Here is a 27,821-nt window from a genome sequence, read left to right as displayed (position 1 = left end):
TCTCGTAAAAGTAAAGTACTAACAAAATAATTCTTAATATAGATCATTTTCAAAATACAATTATACGTCATCTCTAAGAGTCATGCATGATACAGAATAAAACAATCAGCTCACAATAACAGCAACACTCTAATGTAATCCTTCTAACAAAGTGTCACATGTAGATGTAATTATGGGCCGGGCAGGCCGGGTTTAGGCCGGGCTCAACTAAAAATTTAGGACCATTCATTGGGCTCGGGCCGAGCCGGGCCCAAAAATAGGCTTAAAATTTTGCCCAAACCCGACCCAAATAAAAATACTAAAACTCGAGTTCGGCCCGCCCGTATTTATTTTTATATTATTTTATATAATTTTTAAATATATATACATCAAAAATACTAAAAAAAATCAAAATAAATATTTTCCAACAAATTAAAAATAAATTTTAAAAAATATGTAGACTTAAATAACACTAAGATAGATGCAACTTAACAAGCAAATACCTCTAAAATAATAATAAAATTAACAAATGCCTTTAAAATAATAACAAAATTAATAATAAAATAAGTTTGATACAATATCCAAATAATAACAACAAAATAGGAGCAACTAATAGTAATATGGTAGCAAAATAGAGGGAAAACAATAAGAAAATAACATTCAAAAACAAAAAAAAATAGCAGAATCTTTTTGTTATTTAGTGAATTCGGGCGGGGCCAGGCCCGGGGCTAAAAATACCTTACCCGAGGCCCGGCTTATTTTTTAAACAAGCCTCATTTTTTTTGTCTAAGCCCATTTTTCTGACTTATATTTTTGCTCAAACCCTCCCACATTTCTGACGGGTCTTCGGACAGAGCCGGGTAGCCCGAACCATGAACAGGTCTAGTCACATGATGTCTTTATATAAAAAACGAACTTTTTCTTTTATTAAATATATATAAACATTCAAAAATATAAAATATAAATATAAATATAAATATAAAAATTTAAAAATTATTTAGTAATCCACACTATAACTCTCTAACCAAAATCTTTAATTTGATCAAATTCATCTCATCTTTACCACTTTATCAAAATAATCTACTGCTTTACCAATAAATATAAATTGTGAAAACCAAAGTTAATTGGGTAACCATATTTAAGTTAATAAATCTTTCTATTTTTATAAATTTAAATTTTTATTTTTCACATTCCAAATTTTAAAATAAAAATTTTATTTTTTATTAAATTTATTGATGTGATATTTTAAAATTAAAAACACTAATTTAATATCAATATAATTAACAAAATATAACTAACAAATAGACTTAAATTTAATAAAATAATTTAAAAATTAAAAAGTAACTTAATTTTTAAAATCTAAAAAAGAACTATTTCAAAAAAAAAAAAATACAAAGAATAAATTTTAAATTTATGGCAATTAGAGCATATTTTAATCTAATATTTAAGTTTAGAACGACTATATATTATTAGATATTAAATCAATACTGATTTCATCTAAAAATATATTCTTTCATATAAATATCTCACATCTTACTTGGAACTCAAAAGTATTATTTTAATTAATATCTACAATTATAAATTACAATAATTTAATATTTAAGGATAATACAAAATCTTGGTGCAAAAGTAACCACCAACAAAAGCTTTAGAGTGCTGGAGAAAAACTAAGCAGATCCAAGCATCGAAAGAGAGTCATAGCTTAATCTACACCTTCATTTTCTTAAGAATCAAAGGCTTGGTAGAGCTGTAAATGAAATCAATGGACTTAAACCTCCTTTTTTTTGGCTGGAGGTGCTCTTCTTCTTCTTCCAGCTCCTCCATTAATGGCGGTGGATGATCTTTGTTCAAGCATCCCGACCCAGGATTGGTTTGTCTCCTTTGTTCAGCGGTGCTGCTGCTAATGTAGTGTTGGCAAAGCTGCATGAGCTGCCCAGCTACGTCCATCTCCATCGGTGAAAAACTCCAGCTTTTTCTGCCTGAGGATTTTCCCATTGTTGTTTTGTGTTTAACAAAGGAGCGATGCCTTTTCTTCTCATCTTATGCTCTTATAGATAGTTGAAGTTAAGCCGACTTAACTCTCTCTCTCTTTTCTCATTTCAAAGTGAAACAGCCGACTTTGGTTTTCCACGTGTACACCAACTATTAACATAACATTCTACACCCAAACTTAAAAGGCCAAGTCATGATCATAGTTAAACTTTGGGTTAATATATTATTTAAGCCCATAAATTATACTTCATCTCATAATGCCATACTTCAAATAAAAAATTATCAATTGGGTACATAATGTAACCTATCGTTAAAACTGATCCAGTAAGTTATCAAAGATTTGAAAATAATCATTTTAAAATATTTGTTTAATTTTGATAGAAAACTTAATTAAATACCGATTAATTATTCTCAAAATTTTGATTATAATTTAGCAGTGGAAAAACGAAGTTTTATATATGTTTAAAATAAAAATTGGGGTTCATGTATAACAAAATAATAATTATATTTCGATATCCTAAAAATAACTTAGAGTCCGTTTGTTTGACTGAAAATAGTTTTCGGAAAATGATTTTTGGAAAATGGCTTACTTTCTTGGAAAAGCTAATATTTTTCTAGTGTTTGGATGAATCTGTGTAAAATAATTTCTGTTATTTGGCAGATTTTCTGAAAATATTTTATAAAAATTGTTTTAAATGAAATAAACATACATTTAAGAATTTTTTGTCTTCTCATTGTTTGATTGAGTTTATTATATATATTAAATTTAATTTTACGCAATGATTTATTTATAAACAAATACATCAAATTAAACATTAAGAACCAGTGCCAAAGAAAAGGATTCAAAGAGAAAAAAAAAATCAATTACAAAAGGAAATTCCCTAGTCTAAGAAAATAGATTACACAAGAAGATGTATACACAAGAATACATAGTTTAGATTCAGCATCTATGCACAAAAGTCCATAATTTCATTTCCATACCAATAATTTACATCCAACTACTATGTTAACATGATTATGACTTACAATAAGAGAGGTAAACAGAGAGAACGAAGCATACAAATAACTAAAATATTTAACACATACAATCATTCTTATCATTAATGGGTGCATTTCGATGGAAGATAGAGCACGAGCAAACTAAGGTTGGCTGAATGGTCATGGATGATTTAAGAGTGACTTAAGATGATTGTGAGTCATTTGTTATTTGGTTCTTAATGATTAAGATTGGTGCAGATTTAAGAAATACTCGTGATTAGTGATCAAGGAAGGGCTGTTAAGGCTTATCGTTCAAGGTAAGGCAAATGTGAGATTTTTGGTTTTTGGTGATTGTATTTGATAAATGTGTGATTAATCATTGACTAACATCATTTGTAGGTTCGTGGCTAAGGAGATCGCGACATGTTTTAGTACCAGGTGTGTACATACACTGCATACACATAGTAGACCGAAAAATCCCGAAATGCCAAAAACCTGAAAGTTTGGCTACAATTGTCTTGCGAGTGCGCGAAAACTCGTAAGGGGGGAAACTGATAGGTTATCAGAGGCCCCATGAGTGATTCCATGGACTTGGGCCGTATATTGGCCAACTGGGCCAGAATGGGCTAAATGGGCCCGATGGGCTGTAGGGCCCATAATAGGTAAAATTGGCAAATTGATACTATGTGACGAAAAATCATATGATTGCATGACTATGAATGTGATTGGGCTTGACGGGCCATATGAAAGTGATTGGGCCTGATGGGCCATATGAATGTGATTGGGCCCAATGGGCCATATGAATGAGATTGGGCCTAAAGGGGCCAAATGATTAAGTATGGATCTGTTAGTGTTTAGTAAGGGGTTGTGGACCCAATTTTTTGGTAACTACTCAATCAGGCATAAAACTTAAATAATTAATTAATTGCGACCGTGGTTGAGTCATAAGGTTAAAGTGTGGCAATGGGTATATAGATGTCTAGGATTGGATTTAGGGAGAGCTTGGTACTTAAGCGGTCTTAATGACTCACCTCTTCTTCTTTGGAATCCTACCTGGTGCATACTATCTGTTCACTTTAGCCAACGAGGACTTGTTAACGGGCCAAGGTATGTAATAAACCCATAATAAAGAGAAATTAGCGAAAATGCCCCTAAGGGCGGAGATGACTAAAATAACCCTATGTGTGGAATGTAAGATTTATGGTTGTTACATGTATACCTGCTGCATTCATATGATATTCTGTTTAGGTTGCATATGGGTTGGGAATTATGGAACGAAGGAAGTGAGGATCGCTTGGTTCCTTGACGACCGTGGATCCACCATGGCTATTAAGCCCAATATTTGATTAGCAGCTTATTGCAATGAAGGTAGTACCGCAACCAGTCTACCATTGAAGTGTATCGGATGGGTGGGTCGATATTTATTTCCCCACATGATGTGTATCGGGGGATGGAGATGGTGTGTAGCGGTTGGATGGGTGGGATCCGTGCATATTTGATTGCTTTACATTTGTTCTGAAATTGAAGTGGGCTCAGACCCAAAAAGACTTGCTATTGCGTGCTTTTTTATTTGCTGAAGGTTGTACACTCTGGTTTTTTGAAAACTCACCTCCTCTTTTATTTTTCTCAGGTGATCCTCAGTAGGTGGTTTGACGGTTGGAGGGACTCCAAGGTGGCCAGCTAGCAAGATGACTTGGACTTCTTTTCTTAAGCTTATAATTTCTAGTATTTAAAGTTATTTCAGTCCGGAATGTAATAAGGCCTTTCCACTGGTTATTATTCAAATTAGAATTATATTTATTATTATTATGCTTTATATTTTCTAGAAGTAGAACATGATTTTCTTAAAACCATAACAATTTTTGAATACTACGTTTTCGCAACTCAATTTCTAAATGACAAGTTTTCATAAATAATCTGTTTTAAATAAAGCTTCAGCAACTGAAAAGAGATTTTACAAAGTAATTATTATTATACAAGAAGGAATAGTTTTTCTTTAAAATACAGCTCGCTTTGAAAGTAACAAATACAAGCTGGGATTTTACGCAAGGTTTTTATTTCAAAGAAGGGTTTTCAATGAAAACAAGGTTTTCGATAAAACACTTCAATGTGACACGCTGGATCTGGCCATAACATCCGGGCCGGGTTTGGGGTGTTACATTTAGTCGTATCAGAGCCTAGTTACAAAACTCAGGCTGTGAAGTGGGCCTTATTATTTGGGTTTGTTTTTTAAAAAAAAGAATTAGATCACAATGTTTTGGAAAAAGTTCTTGCTGTGCGGCACACCGAGTCTCCGACGTCGAACTAAGTAAGTTCTTTTATTATTAAGCTAATTTAATTTGATATATTGTAGATAGTTAGTGGGCTACTTTGGATGATTATACTGAGGCTTTTAGTTGGAGTAAAACTGAAGCGCGTAGGACCTTGAAACTGTAGAGGATTTACAAAAACAACTTTCTTTATAATACTTTTATAAAACATCAGCTTAATTATTAAAACTGATTAAAACTTCATATAATTTCTAATCCAGATAATACGTGAATCAAAGATGAGTGCTAGAAGAGGTGCAATAGGCCGTGGTTGAGGCTGCGGAGGTGTTAGGGCTGAATCGTCGGCATTGGGCCATATGCCAAATGTTAGAGTAGAAGAGGCTTCAGCCTCGGCCTTACTCGTGGCTGAGATTGGACCGTATGATTAGGCCGCGGGGGATGATGCATTGTCGCAGGCAATGCTGAGGATTTTGGAAAGGGTCGTAGGGCCCAATAATGGCACAAAAAATTGGGGGTCAATTCCAGAGCGACTTCGATCAAATGGGATTGAGATATTTAAGAGTGTGGCTGGTGTGGCTCCTAGCGTGGATGAATACTGGTTGGAGTTCACTAAAAGGATAATGGAGGACTTGGACTGTTCACTTGAACAAAAGTTGAAAGGGGCAGTGTCACTGCTTAGGGAAGAAACTTACCAGTGGTGGCTGATAGTGAAAGAGGTCACCCAATCTGAGCAGGTCACTTGAGAGTTCTTTAAAATTGTATTTCAAGGGAAGTATGTGGGTGCGTGTTATGTGGATGCTAGAAGGAAGGAGTTTCTGAACTTGACCCAGGGAAACAAAACTGTGGCGAAGTATGAGGCGAAATTTCTATGCCTTAGTAGGTATGCAAGAGTTATGGTAGAAACAGACTATAAGCGTTGCGTTAGGTTTGAGGATGGCCTTAGGGATAGCCTCAGAGTAATGATAGCTCCACAAAGGGAGCGAGTTTTGTTGGAATTAGTAGAGAAAAAAAAGATAACAGAGGAGGTGAAGCACGCTGAGCGCTTGAATCAAGAAAAAAAAGGGGTAAGAATAAAAGAGAGGCTGTGACTCCTGGTGTTGGACAGAGGCCTAGGGCTAGGGCCAGAGTTAATGGGCCAGTTAGAGCAGGGTACCCTGTTGTTAATCCAGGAGTGCCACCTTATGCTGATTGTGGGAAAGGTCATGTAGGCGAGTGTTGGAAGATGACGGGAACTTGTCTAGCTTGTGGATCTATGGAGCATAGGATCAAGAGTTGCCCTAGAAGGCCAGGTCAGGTGCCAGTTGTGGGCCGAGGTGGTGTTCAGCTGCGGCCAAGGGGTCGTGGGCAGGCCAGGGGCAGTAATGGCAATAGACGTGGACGTGGAGCACCAGGCAGAGATGCAGGCCATGCTGAGGCGAGACAGCCAACTTTATTTTATGCTACTCATCATCAAGATGACGGGGATGCCCCAGATGTGATAACGGGTATGTTCTTTATACATGAGTTACCTTAAGCTACATTGATTGATATTGGATTGAAGCATTTATATATTGCATGTAATATGACTGAACCTTTGGGTGATATGTTTGAAATTACTGCAAATGGGATTACTGTGACAAGTCTGTTAAGCCAGTCAGTGGGAATGAATAAGTTGTTTAGGGAGGTACCCTTAGTAGTCCAAGGGGTTACCTTTTTAGCAGATCTGATGGAACTATCGTTTAGCGAGTTTGATTTTATCTTGGGTATAGATTGGCTGGTGAAACACTAAGCAACCTTGGATTGCACTGCAAAGTGAATGGTGTTCAGAACGGTGGAGGATAAGGAGGTGGTGGTGATTGGTAAACGCCGAAATTATCTGTCGTATGTGATTTCGGCATTAAAGGTTGAGAAGTTGGTACAAAAGGGATGCGAAACCCATTTGGCTTATATTAGCGATACGGAGGCTAAGAGCCCTACTGTTAAGGAGTTGAGAACAGTTAGGGAATTTCCTAATGTTTTTCCCAAGGAGCTGCCAAGGTTGCCGCCCAACAGAGAAGTAGAATTTGGAATCGAGTTGTTACCTGGTACGGCTCCGGTGTCCATCGCCCCTTATCGGATGGCACCAAGGGAGTTGGTAGAACTTAAGGCACAGATTTAGGAATTGTTGGATCGAGGTTTCATTCGACCAAGTGTGTCTCCATAGGGAGCACCGGTGTTATTCGTAAAGAAGAAAGGTGGGACGTTACGAATGTGCATCGACTATCGAAAGTTGAACAAGTTAACTATTAAAAACAAGTACCCTCTGCCGAGAATCGATGATATTTTTGATCAGTTTAGGAGAGCTTCCGTTTTCTCGAAGTTTGATCTGCGTTCAGGGTATCACCAATTGAGGGTTAAGAAGGTGGATGTTTATAAGACAGCTTTCAGAACTCGTTATGAGCACTACAAGTTCTTGGTAATGCCATTCGGGCTAACGAAAGCACCTACCGCTTTCATAGATCTCATGAATCGGGTCTTCCAACCCTACTTGGATCGGTTCGTAGTGGTTTTTATAAATGACATCTTAGTGTACTCAAGAAATGAGGATGACCATGATGCACACTTAAGGATTGTGTTGCAGATTTTGAGGCAGAAGCAGTTGTATGCAAAATTCAATAAGTGCAAATTTTGGCTAAGGGAGGTTACTTTTCTAGGACATGTGGTGTCAGCTGAGGGGATTAAGGTGGATCCTTGGAAAATTGAAGCAGTGTTAGACTGGAAAACACCTAAGTCAGCGTAAAAATCTGAAGTTTTCTAGGCTTGGCAGGGTACTATAGTCGGTTTGTTAAGGGCTTTTCATTAATTGCTACACCTTTAACTAAGTTGTTGAGGAAGGGGGTACCATTTGATTGGACGGACAAGCAGCAAGAGAGTTTTGGAAAGCTTATGAAGGTTTTAACTGAGGCCCCTGTGTTGATTCAGCCAGAGCCTAGGAAGAAGTTTATGATTTATAGTGACGCATTGCATGTGGGCTTGGGCTATGTATTGATGTAGGAAGGAAAGGTGGTTGCGTATGCGTCACGTTAACTTAAGACTCACGAGGTGAATTACCCAACCCATGACTTGGAACTAGCTGCGGTGGTTTTCTCACTAAAAATATGTAGGCATTATTTATACGGAGAGAATTGCATAATTTATTCGGACCATAAGAGTTTGAAGTACCTCCTTACCCGAAAGGAGCAAAATCTTAGGCAGCGTAGGTGGGTGGAATTATTGAAGGATTATGATTGTACGATTGAATACCACCCTGGCAAAGCAAATATGGTGGACGGCGTGTTGAGTCGTAGGGTTAATTCGGACTTGATAGCTATGCTCTCCCGTTTAACCTTGTTGGATGATGGTAGCTTGTTGGATGAGCTTCAAGTAAAGCTAGTGTGGGTCGAGGAGATAAAGAGTAAGCAGTTAGTGGATGAGACTTTGGATGCTCGTTTTAGACAAGTAAAAAATGAGGAGACGCCAAACTTTGGGATAAATAGTGATGGAGTGTTGTGTTTCCGTGGGAGAATGTGTATACCGAAAGATGAGGATCTAAGGCAGGATATTCTACGGGAAGCACATAGCAATCTCTATGCTATGCATCTTGGTGGAAACAAGATGTATCAAAATTTGCATGAGCTTTATTGGTGGCCTGGACTTAAGCGCGAGGTTATGGAGTTCGTAAGTAAATGCTTGGTTTGTCAAAAGGTCAAGGTGTAACATCAGTTGCCTTCAGGATTGCTTCAGCCAGTAAAGATTCCACTTTGGAATTGGAAAGAATTATTATGGACTTTGTTAGTGGGCTACCCTTGATGCTTACTAAGAAAGACTTGATATGGGTTATAGTGGATCGGTTAACCAAGTATGCCTATTTTGTACCGGTCCGCATCGATTACTCATTACAAAAGCTAGCTAGGTTGTATGTGGCGGAGATTGTAAGATTGCATGGAGTTCCAGTTTCCATAATATCTGATAGGGACCCACGTTTCACTTTGCAATTTTGGAAGAAGCTGTACGAGGCGTTGGGTACTAGGTTGAACTTTAGTACGGCATTCCACCCTTAAACTGATGGATAGTCGGAAAGGGTGATCTAAGTTTTGGAAGATATGTTGAGGGGATGTGTAATTGAGTTCCGAGTTAGCTGGGAAGACTATTTGCTGTTAGCCAAATTTGCGTATAATAATAGTTATCAAGCAAGTATTGGGATGGCTCCATATGAAGTACTGTATAGGCGAAGGTGTCGAATGACGAAATTGGGCGAATGAAGAGTTTTGGGTCCTGAGTTAGTAGCAGATACTGAGGGTAAGGCAAAATTGATTCGAGATTAGTTGAAGGAGGCCTCAGATAGGAAGAAGTCGTATGCTAACCTTAAGCGTCGAGAGATTGAGTATGCAGTGGGGGACTTAGTTTTTCTTAAGGTCTCTCCGTGGAAGAAGGTATTAAGGTTTGGATGGAAGGGGAAGCTAAGCCCAAGGTTTATTGGGCCATATCAGGTTGTAAAGCGGATTGGGCTAGTCGCTTATCAGCTGGAATTACCTTTTGAACTAAGCTAAATCCATGACGTGTTTCATGTTTCCATGCTAAGACAGTATCACTCGAATCCTTCACATGTCGTGTTGGTTGAGGAGATCGAGGTTAGGCCAAACTTAACTTTCAAGGAAGAGCCCATACAAATAATTGTCATGATGTTAAGGTACTGAGAAGGAAGTCCGTCCCATTAGTCAAAGTACTTTGGCGTAATCACAAGGCTGAGGAGGCTACTTGGGAACCTGAGGAAGTGATGTGACATCAATATCCTCAACTGTTTGGATCAGGAAAAATTTCGAGGACTAAATTTCTTTTAGGGGGTAGAGTTGTAGCGCCCCAAAAATCTCGAACTTTTTTTTATCGGTTTTGATAAAATGTGTGCTTAATATTCCTAGTGAAGTGTTATTTATGTGATAATAGGCCTTGGTTAAGTTATGAGTTCGAACTTTGGGGTGAAGGAAATTATAGTTTAATAATTAAAAGAAACTTGATGGCAAGTAGTTTGGTTTTTAAATAAATAAAGGAGGAATTGGACACAAGGAGCGACACATGTGGGGCTTAGAGGTGGCGTCACATGCATGGCAAGGAGGTTTGGGGTTCAAATCCCTCCTTGCTCAAAAGAAAGATTTATTTTTGCTCAATAAATGGCCAGTAGTGACGTTGGATGTGAACTCTGAAGGGAGTGATCAGAGGAGAAATTTAAGCAAAGGATTAAGGAGTTATCAGGGAGAAAAGTTAGGAGATGAGGGGTGTAGAGAAGTGGAGCCGAATTGGGAATTTAAGGATAGGTAAATTTGGCTATAGTATATATAGGTGCCGATTTTGGGGATTCTAGGCTAATGCCGAATTCTCCCTTTCTATTTTACCAAAAACACTTTTCTCTCCAAATATTTAAAAGCCGAAATCCCTTATTCTTTCTCTTTTATTTTGTGTCGATTTCTTCCCCTCCTTTCTCATCAAACTCTTTTCTTTCTTGCTCCTAGTTACTTTCTCTAAATTCGAATATCTTTTGGCCAAAATCCTATTGTGCCACCACTTTTTCTTCAACGTTACCCGATCGATTCTTATGTAAGTACTTTACTTTCTTTTAATTGGTCTTCCTAGTACCGATTTCTTCTCTCCCTCACTCTTTCTAAATTGGTTTGGCAGGGGATTAGTATCGAATCTCAGATTTCAGATCTTTGCTGAATTGCTCATTAGGCGTTTTGGGTAAGCATTCCTCTTTTATTGGTAGGCTTGCCGTTTAAGGTAAGGCAAATGTGAGATTTTTAGTTTTTGGTGATCGTATTTGATAAGTGTGTGATTAATCGTTGAGTAACATTGTTTGTAGGTTCGTGGCTAAGGTGATCACGACACGTTTTAGTACCAGGTGTGTACATTCACTGCACACACACACAGTAGACCGACAAATCCCAAAATACCGAAAAGCTGAAATGCCAAAAAGCCAAAAGTTTGGCTACAATAGTCTTGCGAGTGCGTGAACACTCGTAAGGGGGGAAACCGATAGGTTATCAGAGGCCCCATGAGTGATTCCATGGACTTGGGCTGTGTATTGGCCAACCGGGCCAGAATGGGCTAAATGGGCCCGATGGGTTGTAGGGCCCATAATAGGAAAAATTGGCAATTGATACTATGTGACGAAAAATCATATGATTGCATGACTATGAATGTGATTGGGCCTGACGGGCCATATGAAAGTGATTAGACCTAATGGGCCATATGAATGTGATTGGGCCCGATGGGCCATATGAATGTGATTAGGCCCGATGGGCCATATGAATGAGATTGGGCCTAAAAGGGCCAAATGATTAAGTATGGATCTGTTAGTGTTTAGTAAGGGGTTGTGGACCCAGTTTTTTTGTAACTACTCAATCAGGCATAAAACTTAAATAATTAATTAATTACGACCGTGGTCGAGTCATAAGGTTAAGGTATGGCAATGGGTATATGCATGTCTAGGATTGGATCTAGGGAGAGCTTGGTACTTAAGCGGTCTTAATGACTCATCTCTTCTTCTTTGGAATCCTACCTGGTGCATAGTATTTGTTCACTTTAGCCAACGAGGACTTGTTAACGGGCCAAGGTAAGTAATAAACCCATGATAAAGAGAAATTATCGAAAATGCCCCTAAGGGCAGAGATGATTGAAATAACCCTATGTGTGGAATGTAAGATTTATGGATGTTACATGTATACCTGCTGCATTCATATGATATTCTGTTTAGGTTGCATATGGGTTGGGAATTATGGAACGAAGGAAGTATATGAGGATCGCAAGGTTGCTTGACGACCATGGATCCACTGATGGCTATTAAGCCTAATATTTGATTAGCAGCTTGCTGCAATGAAGGTAGCACCGCAACCGGGCTACCATTGGTGTTTATCGAATGGGTGGGTCGATATTTATATCCCCACATGGTGTGTATCGGGGGATGGAGATGGTGTGTAGCGGTTGGATGGGTGGGATCCGTGCATATTTGATTGCTTTACATTTGTTCTGAAATTGAATTGGGCTCAGGCCTAAAAAGACTTGCTATTGCATGCTTTTCTATTTGCCGAGGGTTGTACACACTGAGTTTTCGAAAACTCACCCCCTCTTTTATTTTTCTCAGGTGATCCTCAGTAGTGGTTCGATGGTTGGAGGGACTCCGAGGTGGCTAGCCAGCAAAACGACTTGGACTTCTTTTCTTAAGCCTATAATTTCTAGTATTTAAAGTTATTTCAGTCCGGAATGTAATAAGGCCTTTCCTCTGGTTATTATTCAAATTAGGATTATATTTATTATTATGCTTTATATTTGCTAGAAGTAGAACATGGTTTTCTTAAAACCATAATTATTTTTGAATACTACGTTTCCGTAACTCTATTTTTAAATGACAAGTTTTCATAAATCATCTGTTTTAAATAAAGCTTCCGCAACTAAAAAGAGATTTTACATAGTAATTATTATCATACAAGAAGGAATAGTTTTTCTTTAAAATACACCTCACTTTGAAAGAAACAAATACAAGTTGGGATCTTACTCAAGGTTTTTATTTCAAAGAAGCGTTTTCAATGAAAACAAGGTTTTTGATAAAACACTTCAATGTGACACGATGGATCTGGCCATAACGTCCGGGCCGAGTTTGGGGTGTTGCAAAAGTTCTGTGGCAATGATATGGAATAGAAGAAGCTACCTAGGAACTAGAGGAAACAATGAGAATACAGTATCCAAACCTCTTTACTGGTAAAATTTTCGAGGACAAATATTCTTTAAGAGGGAGAGTTGTAACAGCCTATTTTCAGTAAAATCAGAACAGTGGTTTCGGGACCACAAATCCGAGTCAGAAAGAAAATTTATTTTAATATTATTGCATGGTATATATTATGATAGGAAGACGTATAAAAATTTTGATAAGAAAATTTTATCACTTTCATGTTTAATTATGGAAAGGACCAAATTGCATAAAATGTAAAAGTTTAGTTCTAGTAGCTATAAGTATCAAATAACTATGGAATTCAAAATTTAAGGTCCTTATATAGTAATTAGACCATTAGGAAAAGTTAGTAGATATTTTTTTATGATTCATCCATGGAAAATTAGAAAAAAGAAAGGACTAAATTGGAAATTGAAATAAATAAAAGATGATTAATAAAATAAATGTTTAATATCATCATTTTATATCATATTCTTCCCCAAATTATACGGAAACCTTAGGAAAGAGAAAGAAAAACAAGCAAGCTTAATTGGGTAAGCATTCTTGTCCCGTTTTTAGTAATTTTATATTTTTGAGATTGAAATAACCAAATCTAGCTATTTTGGGGATCAATTTGTAAAGTTATTAAAGTATTAAAATTTTTTCCATGGATGAATATGCTAAAATTTTGAAATTTATAGTAGAAAATGAAAGGTTGTTGATAGATAAACAACTTTATAAAAGTCAATTTTCATGAAATTGTGATTTAGGGACTCAATTGTAAAGATGTAAAATTCATGGAAAATTTCTGATTTTTATGAAATATATGTGCTGTAAATGTTATATGTAATAATCAGTTAGGCTTGGAATAAGGATTAAATTACATGAATTTTATTTTCCGAGACTAGGGATGAAATTGTCATTTATGGAAAGTATAAAGGTAAAATGGTAATTTTGCCTAGGGTGTGAATTGAATTAAATTGAGTGTGAAATGGATTAAATTGATGTTAAATTCATTTATATAGATCCGAATAGACCTAGTAGGGAGTTGGATCGAAGAAAACAAAAAGTGTTGGATTAGTAGATTTTTGTATACGAACAAGTGACGAGATAAGTTCGTGTAACTAAATTGTGCATTTATAAGTTTTAAATTTAATGATATGTATGTGAATTGTATCATTGTCATGAATATATAATTACTTATATCCAACAAAGCCCAATGTATGATAAGTCCCGTTTGAATAATGGAATTCGATGGATACAAGATTTCTCGATTGGTTGTGGTATTGCATATGTTGTAGACATACCACAGCTCTTGCGAGCATCCTATTATAAGCCCTCTTGAGTTTCCTGATACATGGGTCCTGCGAGCATCCTGATCGGTAGTGATCCTGTATGTGTTGCAGACTACTGTAGCTCTTTGTGAGCGTCCTGTTATATGATCGGTTGTGATCTTGCATATACTGCGGACACAAATGCAACTCTTTATGAGCATCTTGATATGGGCTCTTTTTGAGCTTCCTGACATGGCTGACTTGAATATCCTATTATATGGTTATCCGGAGCTCCCTTATAATAACTCTTTGGAGTTACCTGTTAAGCTTAATGAGCTTTCTGTTTTAAACTCTTATGAGTTTCCTGATTTAGCCCGTATAAGCTTCCTGTTACATAGCTCACATGAGCATCCTGTTATATAGCTCGAGAGAGTGCTTCCTAATTATGTGCCCTAATCGGGTACCCTTGTATTTGAGTTGACAGTTTACATGTGTATCCATTGAGATTTCAAATAAATTCAAAGGGAATAGTTTTGACATGGTTGAATTGAATTTAAGATGGTTGATTATCGAAATGCACATGTTATATGGAAATATGATATGAAAAAAAATGTTTATAAAAATTATTACATGATAAGCTCATATTTGATTTTTGATGTTTACATGATATACAAGACTAACAAGTTCTTGAGATCATATGTGTTTAGGAAAATGACCATAATGATTTGGATGCATGTTGTATACTTATTATGAATGTACATGATTGGTAAGTTAAATTATTGTTATACGAACTTACTAAGTATTTGAAATGCTTACTCCGTTTTTTTTCTCTATTTTATAGTGCTCGGAAGCTTGTAATGGTTGAAATCGGTTGGAGCATCATCACACTATCCTTCAGCTCGTTTTGGTATAAATAGTAAACTTATTTTGTTATAATGGCATGTATAGGTTAACTTGGCCAATGTTGGCATGTTAATGGTCATTTGTAATCTAGCCATTGGAATGGCTAGTAATGGTATATTTAGTGAATATATACTTAAGGTTATAATATGGTTAATATATGTGTGCTTGGTATGGTTAGATTGAATTATGGTAAACATATACGTCTTTTAAAAAGGTAAATTTGAATTCATGTGATGATATATCAAGTATAATGTTAATGTTGGCTTGGTTTGAACATCTTGAATTGGTTGGTATATGAATGCAAGTAATAATGTAGGTACAAGGCAAAATTTGGGCGAGAAATAAGGCTTGGAAATGACCTTATTTTTGTCCATACGGGTGGACACATGAGCGTGTGTCTCAATAGTGTGTGACACACAGCTATGAGCACGGGCGTGTGGTTTGGCCGTGTGTCCCCTGCATCTTAAAAATTGAAAAATAGAATCTCAGAATTGGTCACATGGGTAGAGACACGGGAGTTTGTCTCAGCCATGTGGAACATACGGCCCAACACATGGGTGTATGTCTAGGCCGTGTGAATCTTGCACCTATTTTTGAAAATTAAATTATCCACACGGCCTAACACACGAGCGTGTGGCTGGCCGTGTGATCCATGTCAGTAGCTACCTTAATTTGAACATGGGCTAGGTCACGGCTGTATGCCTCACATCGAATACCCACACGGCTTAGGACACGAGCGTGTCACTTAGCCATGTGAGCTACACGGCCTGACCACACAGGCATGTGTCCCCTACACCAAAGAAAAATTTTTAGATTTCACGAAAAATTTCTGAGTTTTCAGTTTAGTCCCGATTTGATTTTAACGTGTATTTTGGGCCTTGAGGACCATATTAAGGTACGATATGATTGATTTTGGATATGAATAGTGAATGATATGAAATTTTCTATAATTGATCTATAAACTACGGTAATGCTTCGTGACTTTGTTCTGGCGACGGATAAGGGTTAGGGGTGTTACAAAGTAGGTGCAAGATGAAGAAGAGAAAAGAAAAAGGGATAGGAAAATTAAGGAAGTAAAATATTTCCATAACCAAATGTTAGTTAGATTGCCAATACAAATGCCACGGCAATTCCAAGAAGATGACGCAACACTCAGTCCACGTCACTCTCAGCCAGCTGTACTTGTACTAGATAAACCACCCTGAAAAGGAGGAAGCAAAAAGTGTGTGCTAAGAGGGAGAGACCTACCTTATAAATAAGAAAAGTGAAATAGGAGGATCGGGGAGAGAGAAAAAGAGAGAAAAAAATAGTTTCTATATCTCTACATCAGATTCTTGTGAATTCTTAGAGAAATAGTGGAAAGGGTAGCAGCTTACAGAGTAAAGGAATTACAGACGCAAGGAAGGGGAAAAGAAATCTGCCTTGGGTTTTGTATCAAATCTCATTATCCGAGTGAAAGCTGTAGTAGCGAAAGCTTTCTACAGTTCTGCCTTTATTCTCTGATTTGAACTTGTGATTCATGAATTTAAACAATGATGTTGAATGGTTTTATAATGAATTCAAATGTTCAACCCATGAATTAATTTTCTTTGGGTTAGAATTATTTTAGGTGAATTTTTATTAACTTTAATGCCCATGGTTTTATTTTGAGTTGAATATTGTTTCATTCAATTTGTGATTTTTTTAATGCATGCATGCAAACTCTAGACAGAGGTGATTGTGTAGCATGTTATTAGCTGTGATTTAATTCTGAAAAGAATAATTAGATTGGATTATAATCGGTTGATACATGCAAGTATTTGAAAGAATATTTGTAGCACTCTAGACATAGAAGTTGCAATATGTACAGGGAAAGGGAGAAAAATATGGGTATCATTCTTGAGTTCTATAAACATACTATAACTTAGGATGATAGCTCAAAGTTTGGCTTTCGAAAGAAGAAGATTACAGTAATGATTCCTTGAGCAATACAATGGTCAAGATTTTGTCATAGCATTGTTATGTTATAAAAATAAACCCAAGTAATCCCAACCTTTATCATTCAAAATTACAAACTCTTTTCCACTTATTCTTTGAGAATTGCCTTAGCATTTTAATTGCCCTAGCATATTTTTAGTCATAATTGAGTTTATTAATACTCCATCACATCTCTTTATCAATTAATCACCTTTTTTTTGCACAGTTTAGTTACTCAATTTCATAGTAATAGCATAACTAATTTTTTAGTCAATTCTGATCTTTGTGGACACGATAGTCACTCATGACTTTATTACTTGATTCAATGTGTATACTTGCACATTCGCATTACACATTCACACTCGACAAGTTTTTGGCCCCGTTGCCGATGATCGATAATTTTGATGAAATATTTGGTGTGTTATTATCTCTTAAACTTTCTTAGTTTAGCTTAATTAGTGTTTTTATTTTTATTATTTCTTAGGATTTGTTTTTGTTGCTGCATGAGTAAAGATATTTTAGCAATTGAATAATATTCTTTTGATCCAGAAATTGAGAGAACCTTGAGAAGAAAGAGAAAATAATTGCGAGAAATGGAAAGAATTAGAAATGAACAGGTTACAGAAAAATCATTACATCAGGAAGGAAGGGATGCTGATATTCCTCGAATAATAGATGACAGAGGGAGACACATCAGAGAACATGTAGTGTCGATCTTAGATGATTTGAATCCAGGAATTGTCAGGCTGCATATTCAGGCTCAACATTTTGAGTTAAAGTCGGCGATGTTTCAAAGGTTACAAACAATGGTAAATTTTAATGGATTGCCTACTGAGGATCCAAGGTTGCACTTAAGACTCTTTTTGGAAGTTTGCGATTCATTCAGGAAGTAGAGTGTTCTTGATGATACCCTGAAATTGAAGTTATTCCCTTATTCATTGCGAGATCATGCTAGTGTCACGGACATAGGATTTTTGCCTCACAATCCGTGCGGCCTTAGGCAGTTTCTCACTCCCAAAAATGCCTAAGTTAGCCTAACTCCCACAATATGAGGATTCAACAGAATTCCTCCACAAAAACCCAACTCAAATGAAAGAAACTCGAAAACCAAGAAGATGAACGAAGAACAAAACAAGAGCAAGCCACATAAAAATAAGAACACAAGAAAGAGAGAATTTTGAGTAAATGCTTTCAATAATTCTTATTTCTCAAAAACTCAAGTGATTTACAATGAGGGGAGAGGCCTTTATTTATAGTTGAGCCTCCCCAAATCCAACAGTACAGATCTAGTACATCAACGACTACGATTAAAGGGTATCTACAAATCAAATCTTTAAGATTAAAAAATCATATCTTCTAAGATTACATATCATATCTAAGATTGCATATCTTTGAAGATCATGTTTCCATATTTGTCAAGCTTGTAGATGGACCTTCAATCTCTTCAAGCAACGGGCCAGTTTGATTGGGCCAAATGATCTCCTTCCCTCTTGATGGATCGCACAGATGTGTCATGGTTGCGAGCTCCCATGTGCAACCCATGTCATTCTCCCCCACCGAATCTAGTGATGCCTTTGTCGCGTCCTCCGCATGGTACCGATCAATCTTGTCTTGGAATTGCCACAAGGCTTTAGCGGGCTCCCAACTTGTCCCACTATTGGGAAATCCCTTCTATCGGACTAGGTATTCATGCCGCGGTCAATAGCACTTCCATCTGACCACACGATCCGCCTCGATATTTTCAACCTCACGATCATAGGCAACTTTTACCCCCATTGGCGCTTGTTCAGAGTTGCTTCTATTTGGGTTTTCTCCATCTTCATGGAATGGCTTAAGCATACTTACATGGAATACTAGATGGACTTTGAGCTTTTCAGGCAACTCAAGCTTGTAGGCCACCTTGCCTACCTTTTTCACAACTCGAAATGGCCCCTCATATCGTCACACAAGTCCCTTGTGTAAAGCATCATGTCGCAAAATCAGGTGTAGTTTAGCAAGAACTAGGTCACCAACCTGAAATTGCACATCCCTTCGATTCTAATCCGCCCACTTCTTGTTGCGCTGCTTGCCTTATGAAGACAAGCTCTAGCTAGATCATTTTGCTCTTGCCAACCCCTTGCAAATCGATAAGCTGCTGGATTCAGTCCCGCATAATGAGTTGCAACAGCATTGGGTGTAAGTGACTGTTGCCCCGTCACTATCTCGAACAGACTCTGGTTCTTTGCCCCATTTTGTTGTAAGTTGTACGAAAATTAGGCCACATCCAACAACTTCGGCCAATCCTTTTGTGTCGCATTTACATAGCGCCGAAGGTACGTCTCCAACAATGCATTCACTCGTTCGGTTTGCCCATCAGTTTGGGGATGCATGCTAGTGGAAATGTTCAATTATGAGCCCATTAACTTGAAAAATTCCATCCAAAACAGACCTATGAATCGTCCATCTCGATCATTGACGATAGACTGTGGTACTCCCTAATACTTCACCACATGTCTGAGGAACAAACGAGCTGCCTCCTCAGCCGGATAGTCCTTGGTTGTGGGGATAAAAGTTGCATACTTCGAAAACCTGTCCACCACAACAAAAATACTCGCAAATCCATCAGACTTAGGCAAACCCAAAATAAAGTGCATGGATAAACTTTCCCATGGGCGCTCTGGAATGGCTAAGGGTTGTAACAAACCAACAGGAGCCTTCAACTCGACCTTGTCTTGTTGGCACACCAAACAAGTCTTCACATAGGTCTCCACATCATCACCCATGTGAGGCTAATAAAACCAATCTTCCAAAAGAGCTAAAGTACAGTGTATACCTGGATGACCAGCCCATTTGGAATCATGACATTCCTTCATGACTTCCTTTTGCAAATTTCCATGTTGAGGCACATACAGACGTTGCCCCTGAGTGTATAGTAATTCTCCCTCGAGCCAAAACCTCCTCGTTCTTCCATCTTTGGCAAGCTCAATCAGATTCTTGGCTGTGGGATCATAAGAAAATTCTTCTTGAATGCGCGCCAATAGGGGACTATCAGGTTGGCTTATCATTGCAAACTCTATTTTCTGGCTAAGCGCGTCAGCAACAGTGTTGGCACTCTCCGACTTGTATTCCATGGTAAAATCAAACTCCGCTAGGAAAACCTGTCAACGAGCCTACTTGGGGGACAACTTTTTCTGGGTTAAGAAATAACTATTTGCAACATCATCAGTGAATAACACAAACCTGGAACCCGACAAATAGTGTCTCCATGTGCGCAAACAATGCACCACCACAGTCATCTCTTTTTCTTGGACCGTGTATCTTCGCTCCGTCTCATTAAGTTTTCGGCTCTCGAAAGTAATTGGATGCCCATCTTGCATCAGCACTCCCCCAATTGCATAATCTGAAGCATCCGTGCGTACCTCATATGCCTTTGAAAAGTTTGGCAACATGAGTACAAGCTCACTTATCATTGTTTGCTTCACCTGATTGAAGGCTTTCTCACACCGAGGGCCCCAATCCCACACCTTACCATTTTTCAACAAATCCGTCAAGGGTGCAGTGATCTTTGAGTAGCCTTCAATGAAGCGACGGTAATAATTTGCTAATCCAAGGAAAGACCGCAACTCCGTCACCTTGGTTGGTGGCTCCCAATTGGCAATTGCTCGAACTTTACTTGCATCCATTCGAATCATGCCATCTCCATAATATGACCTAGAAATGGGAACTCCCATTGAGCAAATGAGCATTTCTCCTCCTTGACATATAGCTCATTTTCCCGTAGGGTTTGAAACACCTCCTTCAAATGTCCCACATGCTTCTCAAGTGTCTTAGTATACACCACAATATCATCAAGATAAACAACCACAAAACGATCTAAGAAGGGTTGTAATACTTTATTCATTAGGGTGAAAAATGTGGCCGGAGCATTCGTCAACTCGAATGGCATCATAAGGAACTTAAAGGACCCGTACCGAGTCACACAAGCTGTCTTGGGTTCATCCCTTTCGGCTACTCTCACTTGATGGTACCCCGATCGCAAGTCCAACTTAGTAAACCATCTCGCACTACCAAGTTGATCGAACTAGTCTGCAATAAGAGGAATGGGATACCTGTTTTTCATAGTGATCTTGTTCAAGGCTTTATAGTCGATGCATAATCTCAAAGACCCATCATGCTTTTTTTGGAATAACACAGGTGTACCGAATGGGGCTTCAGATGGTCTAATGAACTCGACATCTAACAGCTCCATCAAATGCTTCTGCAATTCCTCCAACTTAGGTGGAGCCATCTGATATGGTGCCCTTGCTGGCGATTCAGTCTCGGGCAACAACTCAATCTTGTAGTCCACCTCCCTCTTAGGTGGCAACTTTTTTGGCAACTCCATGGTCATTACATCTTGAAATGACTTCAGCAACTGCTTCACTTTCTTTGGAATTTCTCCCTCGGATTTCTCCTCCACATTGTTCCTCAAGGTAGCTAGATAGGAGACTTTGTTTCTACGTACTCCTTTGGCAAATTGGATCGCTGCCAATGTTTTTCCTTCCATACTTCCCTTTCTTTTTATTTGCACCATATATCGACGATTCGAATTAGAGATTGTCATGTAATTCTCAGAGGGATGAATATCCGCATTAACTCGATCAGGCATGCTTAATCCAACAACAAAATCATAATCATCAAGTGGGATTACCTTAATGGTCGCTTTGCTAGTCCGTTCGTCAAGTTTTAGTTCCACCCCTTTGGCCACACTCGTTATGGGAATGCTTTTCGAGTTCACCATTTTGATTCGTCCCGAATCTTCTTCAACTTTGAGCCCAAGTTCCTTCGCCATTTACTCGGACATGAATAAGTCAGACACACCAGTATCAACAAGTGCATTCAATCCTCTACCAGCTACGATGATGTCTACAAACATCAATCTATTACTTGCCTTCTCTTCGACACCACCTAATATTGAATTAAGACTTTTGGTGTTATCTTTGGCTTCCCCGTGCGCCTCCATGGCGTGGAAAGCGGCTTTCTTTGGACAGACACTCATTCTATGTGGGCCTTGGCAAATATAGCATTTCAATGGCCCCTTCTTATCCCAAGGCTTACTTTGACTAGTCCTTGGGCCTTCGCCATTCTTTTCCCCTTGATCCTTGTCTCCCCCACCATTGCCTTTGGGTCTCGACTTGGGCTTGGAAGAGTCATTATTATCAAACTTTCTTCCCCCAACATCGTAAAAATTTTCTACCTCAGCCATTGCTACTGTAATTTGGTGATACTTAGGCGATGTAACTCTTGCTTAACCCACATTTTTAGCCCATCCTCGAACCAATAGAATGCTTCCTCCTCGTTCAAGTTTGAGATTTGAAGCATCAACTCACTGAACTTCCAAACATAATCTTGAACAGTGCCTTGTTGCGTAAGCCGGCGCAACTTAGCACGAGCCTCCTTTTTAGCATGTTGCGGATAAAACTTCTTCTTCAACTCTCTTTGGAACTCCTCCCAAGTCCCAATAGTCGTTCCTTCACGTTTCTCATCCGTGGACCTATGTCTCCACCACAAGAGAGCAACATCAGAAAAGTAAATTGAAGCAGTGTTTACCTTGGTGGCATTATCCTCAATGCCCATTGCTCGAAAATATTACTCCAGTTCCCACAGGAAGTTGTCCACTTCTCTTGCGGACCTAGCCCCCTTGAACTTCTTGGGTTTTGGAACATCCACATGATGTTGCTTCGGTCCGAAGCCAACATCCCATTTTCCAGGGTAGCTTTACAGATTGTGAGGTCCCTCTTAAGCTCAGCAATCTCCTCCTTTATGGCAGTCACCAGGGCCTCAAAAGCTTCGTCCCTCATCGTCAGTTTGTTCGAAGTGGATCTGAGAGTGTCCAATACAAACTCCTTGCTATCTTCCCTCAGTTTCTCCATACGGATCAGGACCACTTCGAGTGTCTCCTTCATGTCACCAACATACTCATCGAGATTAACCACTCAATTTTCCAAGCTCGACAGCATATCCCTCGATCGACTAGCCTTTCTAGCCCTTCCACGGGTCTCCATTGGCTCATTCTGATCAACTTCTTTTGACATCTCTCAAAAGTGCTTTCGAAAATTGGCTCGGATACCAACTATCATGGACTTAGGATTTTTGCCTCATAATCCGTGCGGCCTTAGGCAGTTTCTCGCTCCCCAAAATGCCTAAGTCAGCCTAACTCCCACAATATGAGGACTCAACAGAATTCCTCCACCAAAACCCAACTCAAACGAAAGTAAATCGAAAACCAACAAGATGAACGAAGAACAAAACAAGAACAAGCCACAGAAAAATAAGAACACAAGAGAGAGAATTTTGAGTGAATGCTCTTAAGAATTCTTATTGCTCAAAAACTCAAGTGATTTACAATAAGGGGAGAGGCCTCTATTTATAGTTGAGCCTCCCCAAATCCAACGGTATAGATCAAATACATCAACGGCTATGATTAAGGAGTATCTACAAATCAAATCTCTAAGATTACAAAATCATATATTCTAAGATTACATATCATATCTAAGATTACATATCTTCGAAGATCATGTTTCCATATTTATCAAGCTTGTAGATGGACCTTCAATCTCTTCAAGCACGGGCCAGTCCGATTGGGCCAAATGACCTCCTTCCCTCTTGATGGATCATACAGATGTGTCATGGTTGCGGGCTCCCATGTGTAACCCATGACATAGAACATGGTTAAATGCATTGCCATCAGGTACTGTGACATCTTGGAATGAACTTTGTCAAAGGTTTTTGCTAAGATATAATCCTCCGAACTTGAATGCAAAACTGAGGAAATATTACTTTCTTTCGGCAATCTGAGGATGAAACATTATATGAAGCATGGGAGCAATTCAAGGAGTTAATTAGAAAATGCCCGATGCATGGTTTCCAACATTAGACACAAATGAAAATGTTTTACAACGGATTGAATGCGCGCACAAGGATGGTGGTTGATGCATTTGCCAATGAAACTTTGTTGGATAAATCATACAATAAAGCATATGAAATTCTGGAGAGAATATCAAACAATGATTATCGATAGTCCACCACCAGAGTAGGGATTGACAGAAGAGTTTCTAGAGCAATGGAACTTGATGTGATCACTTCCCCAACAACTCAGGTATCATTTTTAACGAATATGATTAAAACATTGAAAAGACCAGCTGCAGTGCAGGAAATGAAAGCAGTTGAGTTAGCATGTGTTTACTGCATAAAAGATCATGTTTTTGATGAATGCCCATCAAATTTAGCATTAGTTTATTTTATGGGAAATTTCAATTACAAAAACAACAACCCATATTCCCGCACATATAATTCTTGGTGGAAGCAACATCCTAACTTCAATTGGAGTAATTCATGGGGGAGTTCTAGTAATGCTATTTGAAAAAATGCTGCGGGTGCACCACCTGGATACAATCAACTCATGCCACAGAAAAATGTTCTGCAAAATTCAGCTTCAAGTTCCTTATCGATGGAAGATCTATTGAAGGAATACATGGCCAAGAATGATACTGTCATCCAAAGTCAAGCTGCATCTTTAAGAGATTCAGAGAATCAAATGGGGCAAATTGCCAAAGCACTAAGCTATAGACCGCAAGGAACACTACCGAGTGATACCAAAAATTCACGATCTCAAGGAAAGGAAAAGTTTAAAGCTGTTACACTCAGAAGTGGTACACAGCTATCAGGAGTTGTTAATGACACCACTATTGAAGAGAGTAGTTCAGATTTCATAAATAAGAAGAATTCAGAACTAGTAATGGAGCAGGCTACAAAGAAAAAAAGCAACCAGAAAAATGTTGAAGTAGATTCACCTTGCATTTCCAATAAAAATACCACGGCAAAACAACCTCAATAAATGGAAGGAAGGCCACCACCACCTTTTCCTCAACGTTTTCAAAAATCTATTCAAGATTTTGAATTCAAGAAATTCTTGGATATCCTGAAGCAACTACATATCAACATACTGCTAGTGGAAGCATTGAAACAAATGCCTAACTATCTGAAATTCATGAAATATAGCTTATCAAAAAAGAAAAGGTTGAGAGATTTAGAAACTTTTGCTCTCACTGAAAGATGCACAACAATGTTGAGAAACAAATTGCCACCAAAACTGAAGGATCTAGGGAGTTTTACTATACCTTGCTCTATTGGAAACCATTATGTAGGAAAAGCACTATGTGCTTTAGATACGAGTATAAATCTAATGCCTATGTCTGTTTTTAGAAAGTTGGGAATAAGGAAGGCAAGACATACAATTGTCACTTTGCAACTACTTGATTGTTCATATGCACATCCAGAAGGTAAAATAGAAGATGTGTTGGTAAGAGTTGACAAATTTATTTTTCTAGTAGATTTTATTATTCTAGAATGTGAAGCTAATAAAGAGGTACTAATTATATTTGGGAGACATTTTCTAGCAATTCGCAGAACATTAATTGATGTTCAAAAAGATAAATTAACTATGATAGTTAATGATCAGCAGATAACTTTTAATGTTTTTGATGATATGAAGTGTGTAGATATAGATGAAGAATGCCGCGCTGTGGAGATAGTTGACATAATAGTTCAGGAAGAAATTGTAGTTTGTTATCACAATAACTGTAATGATGATGCAAATTTAATTGAGTTGATTGAAGCAGAAATGATTGAAGAGCTTAGTGAATTGATGGATGTTAAGCAAATCGAGAATGGAGTGAGGAGAAGTTTGGAATCATTGAATTAGCGGACCGATCTTTTAAACCTCCTCGACCATCCATAGAAGATCATCCTCTGTTGGAATTGAAGCCTTTGCCAGCACATCTGAAGTATGCTTATTTGGGAGACAGCAACACATTGCTAATAATTATTTTTGTGGCATTGACAGTAGATCAAGAAGCTTAATATTGAAAGTTTTGAAGAAATCTAATAAAGCATTGGGATAGATGATTGCAGGTACAAAAGAAATCAGTCCAGCAATCTGCATGCACAAAATATTATTGGAGGATTGCCATGGCAAATCTATCGAATAGCAGAGAAGACTGAATCCCATTATGAAGGAAGTTGTCAAAAAGGAGATTGTCAAATGGCTGGATGCTAGAATCATATACCCAATTTCGGATAGTTTTTGGGTGAGCTCTATACAATGTATACATAAAAAAGGAGGTGTCACTATGGTAAGCAATGATAACAATGAACTCATTCCTACTTGTACTGTCATAGGATGGAGGGTTTGTATGGACTATCAGAAGCTCAACGAAGAAACAATAAATGACCATTTTCCTTTTCCATTTATCAATCAGATGCTAGATTGATTAGCGAGGAAAGCCCTCTATTATTTTCTAGATGGTTATTCGAGGTATAACCAGATTTCCATAGCTTCTATTGATCAAGAGAAGACCACATTCACATGTCCTAATGAAACTATTGCGTTTCGATGAATGTTGTTTGGATTATACAATGCCGCTGCAACATTTTAGTATTGCATGATGGCAATCTTTTCAGACATAGTGGAGAAATTCTTAGAAGTTTTTATGGACGACTTTTCGGTGTTTGTTGATACTTTTTAAGATTGTTTAAAAAATATGAGTTAGTTCTTTCTCTGTGTGAAGAAACCAACCTTGTTCTTAATTGGAAGAAATCTCACTTCATGGTTCATGAAGGCATCGTTCTAGGACATAAAATTTCACAACAAGGAATTGCCGTTGACAAAGCAAAAATCGACGTTATTGAGAAATTGCCACCACCCTTTATAGTTAAAGGTATTCATAATTTTCTTGGCCACGCAGGATTCTATAGACGATTCACCAAGGATTTCTTGAAAATATCAAAACCCCTGTGTACACTTTTAAAACAAAATAGTCTTTTCAATTTTGATGATCGATGTTTATAGGCATTTGAGGAATTGAAAAATGGCTAGTCACAGCACCAATAGTCATAGCACCAGTGTAACAACCTATTTTTAGTCAAATCAGAACAGTGGTTTCGGGACCACAAATCCAAAGTCAAAATAATTATTTTATTATTATTTTGAGGTCTAAATATGATTAAATGATTGTATGAAAATTTTGTTAAGAAATTTTATCGTTTGATTCGTTAATTTGATAAAAAGGACTAAATCGCGTAAAGTGTAAAACTTGAGTTCTATTAGCTAAATGTGTCTAATAGCTATAGAACTTTAAAATGGAGGTTCTTATGTGGTAAATATCCCATTAATTAGATAATGGATTTTAATGGCTTGGCATTATTGAAATTTTAAATTAGTAATAAGGTTAATTTTGGTATTTAGTAAATAAGGTTAATAAAATAAAATAAAATAAAATTCCCATTCATTTTCATCTTCTTGCACCAAATTTTGGATCAAGAATAGCCATTATTAAGGCTTTACATTCGTCCATGCTTCTCATGCTTATTTAGGTATGGTTTTTGTCTCGTTTTTAATGATTTCTATGTTTTTGAGATCGTTGCAGCTTAATCTAGCTAGTCCAGGGACTAATTTGAAAACTTTTTAAAGGTTTAGGGTTTTTTCATTGATGAATGTTGGTGTGTTTTGATGTTTGATGATAGAAAATGTGTAACACCCCTTACCCGTACCTGAGGCCGGGATAAGGTACGAGGCATTACCGGGCAAACAAACAAACATTAAACTAAAATATGGGCCATAAAATTTCATTCATATTTCAAAACATTCATTCACTTACACATAGTCCCTTATTTGAGTCTACGAAGCCCAAAACATACTTTAGAAAGGGTTTGGGACTAAACCGAGAACTTACGAAAATCTTGAAAATTTCATGC

At 37.7% G+C, this 27,821-nt stretch overlaps 1 protein-coding gene and 1 non-coding gene across 2 annotated transcripts; one reads left to right on the top strand and one right to left on the bottom strand.

Moving 5' to 3' along the window:
- Window positions 1–6,112: 6,112 nt before the first annotated feature.
- LOC121208017 (uncharacterized) lies at window positions 6,113–6,732 on the top strand. Its single transcript, XM_041078545.1, has 2 exons — window positions 6,113–6,283; window positions 6,325–6,732. Exons 1-2 carry the CDS (start codon window positions 6,113–6,115, stop codon window positions 6,730–6,732), a joined length of 579 nt encoding a protein of 192 aa, XP_040934479.1.
- Window positions 6,733–23,828: 17,096 nt separating this feature from the next.
- Window positions 23,829–23,933, bottom strand: LOC121208891 (small nucleolar RNA R71). Its single transcript, XR_005904014.1, has one exon. It is a non-coding gene; the product is annotated as a small nucleolar RNA R71 (small nucleolar RNA).
- Between the last annotated feature and the right edge of the window lie 3,888 nt (window positions 23,934–27,821).

The sequence above is a fragment of the Gossypium hirsutum genome, chromosome A10 (assembly GCF_007990345.1).
Source record: "Gossypium hirsutum isolate 1008001.06 chromosome A10, Gossypium_hirsutum_v2.1, whole genome shotgun sequence".
NCBI lineage: Eukaryota > Viridiplantae > Streptophyta > Magnoliopsida > Malvales > Malvaceae > Gossypium > Gossypium hirsutum.
Note: the sequence above shows the minus strand (reverse complement) of the source record. Positions and strands in the feature narration are given on the sequence as shown.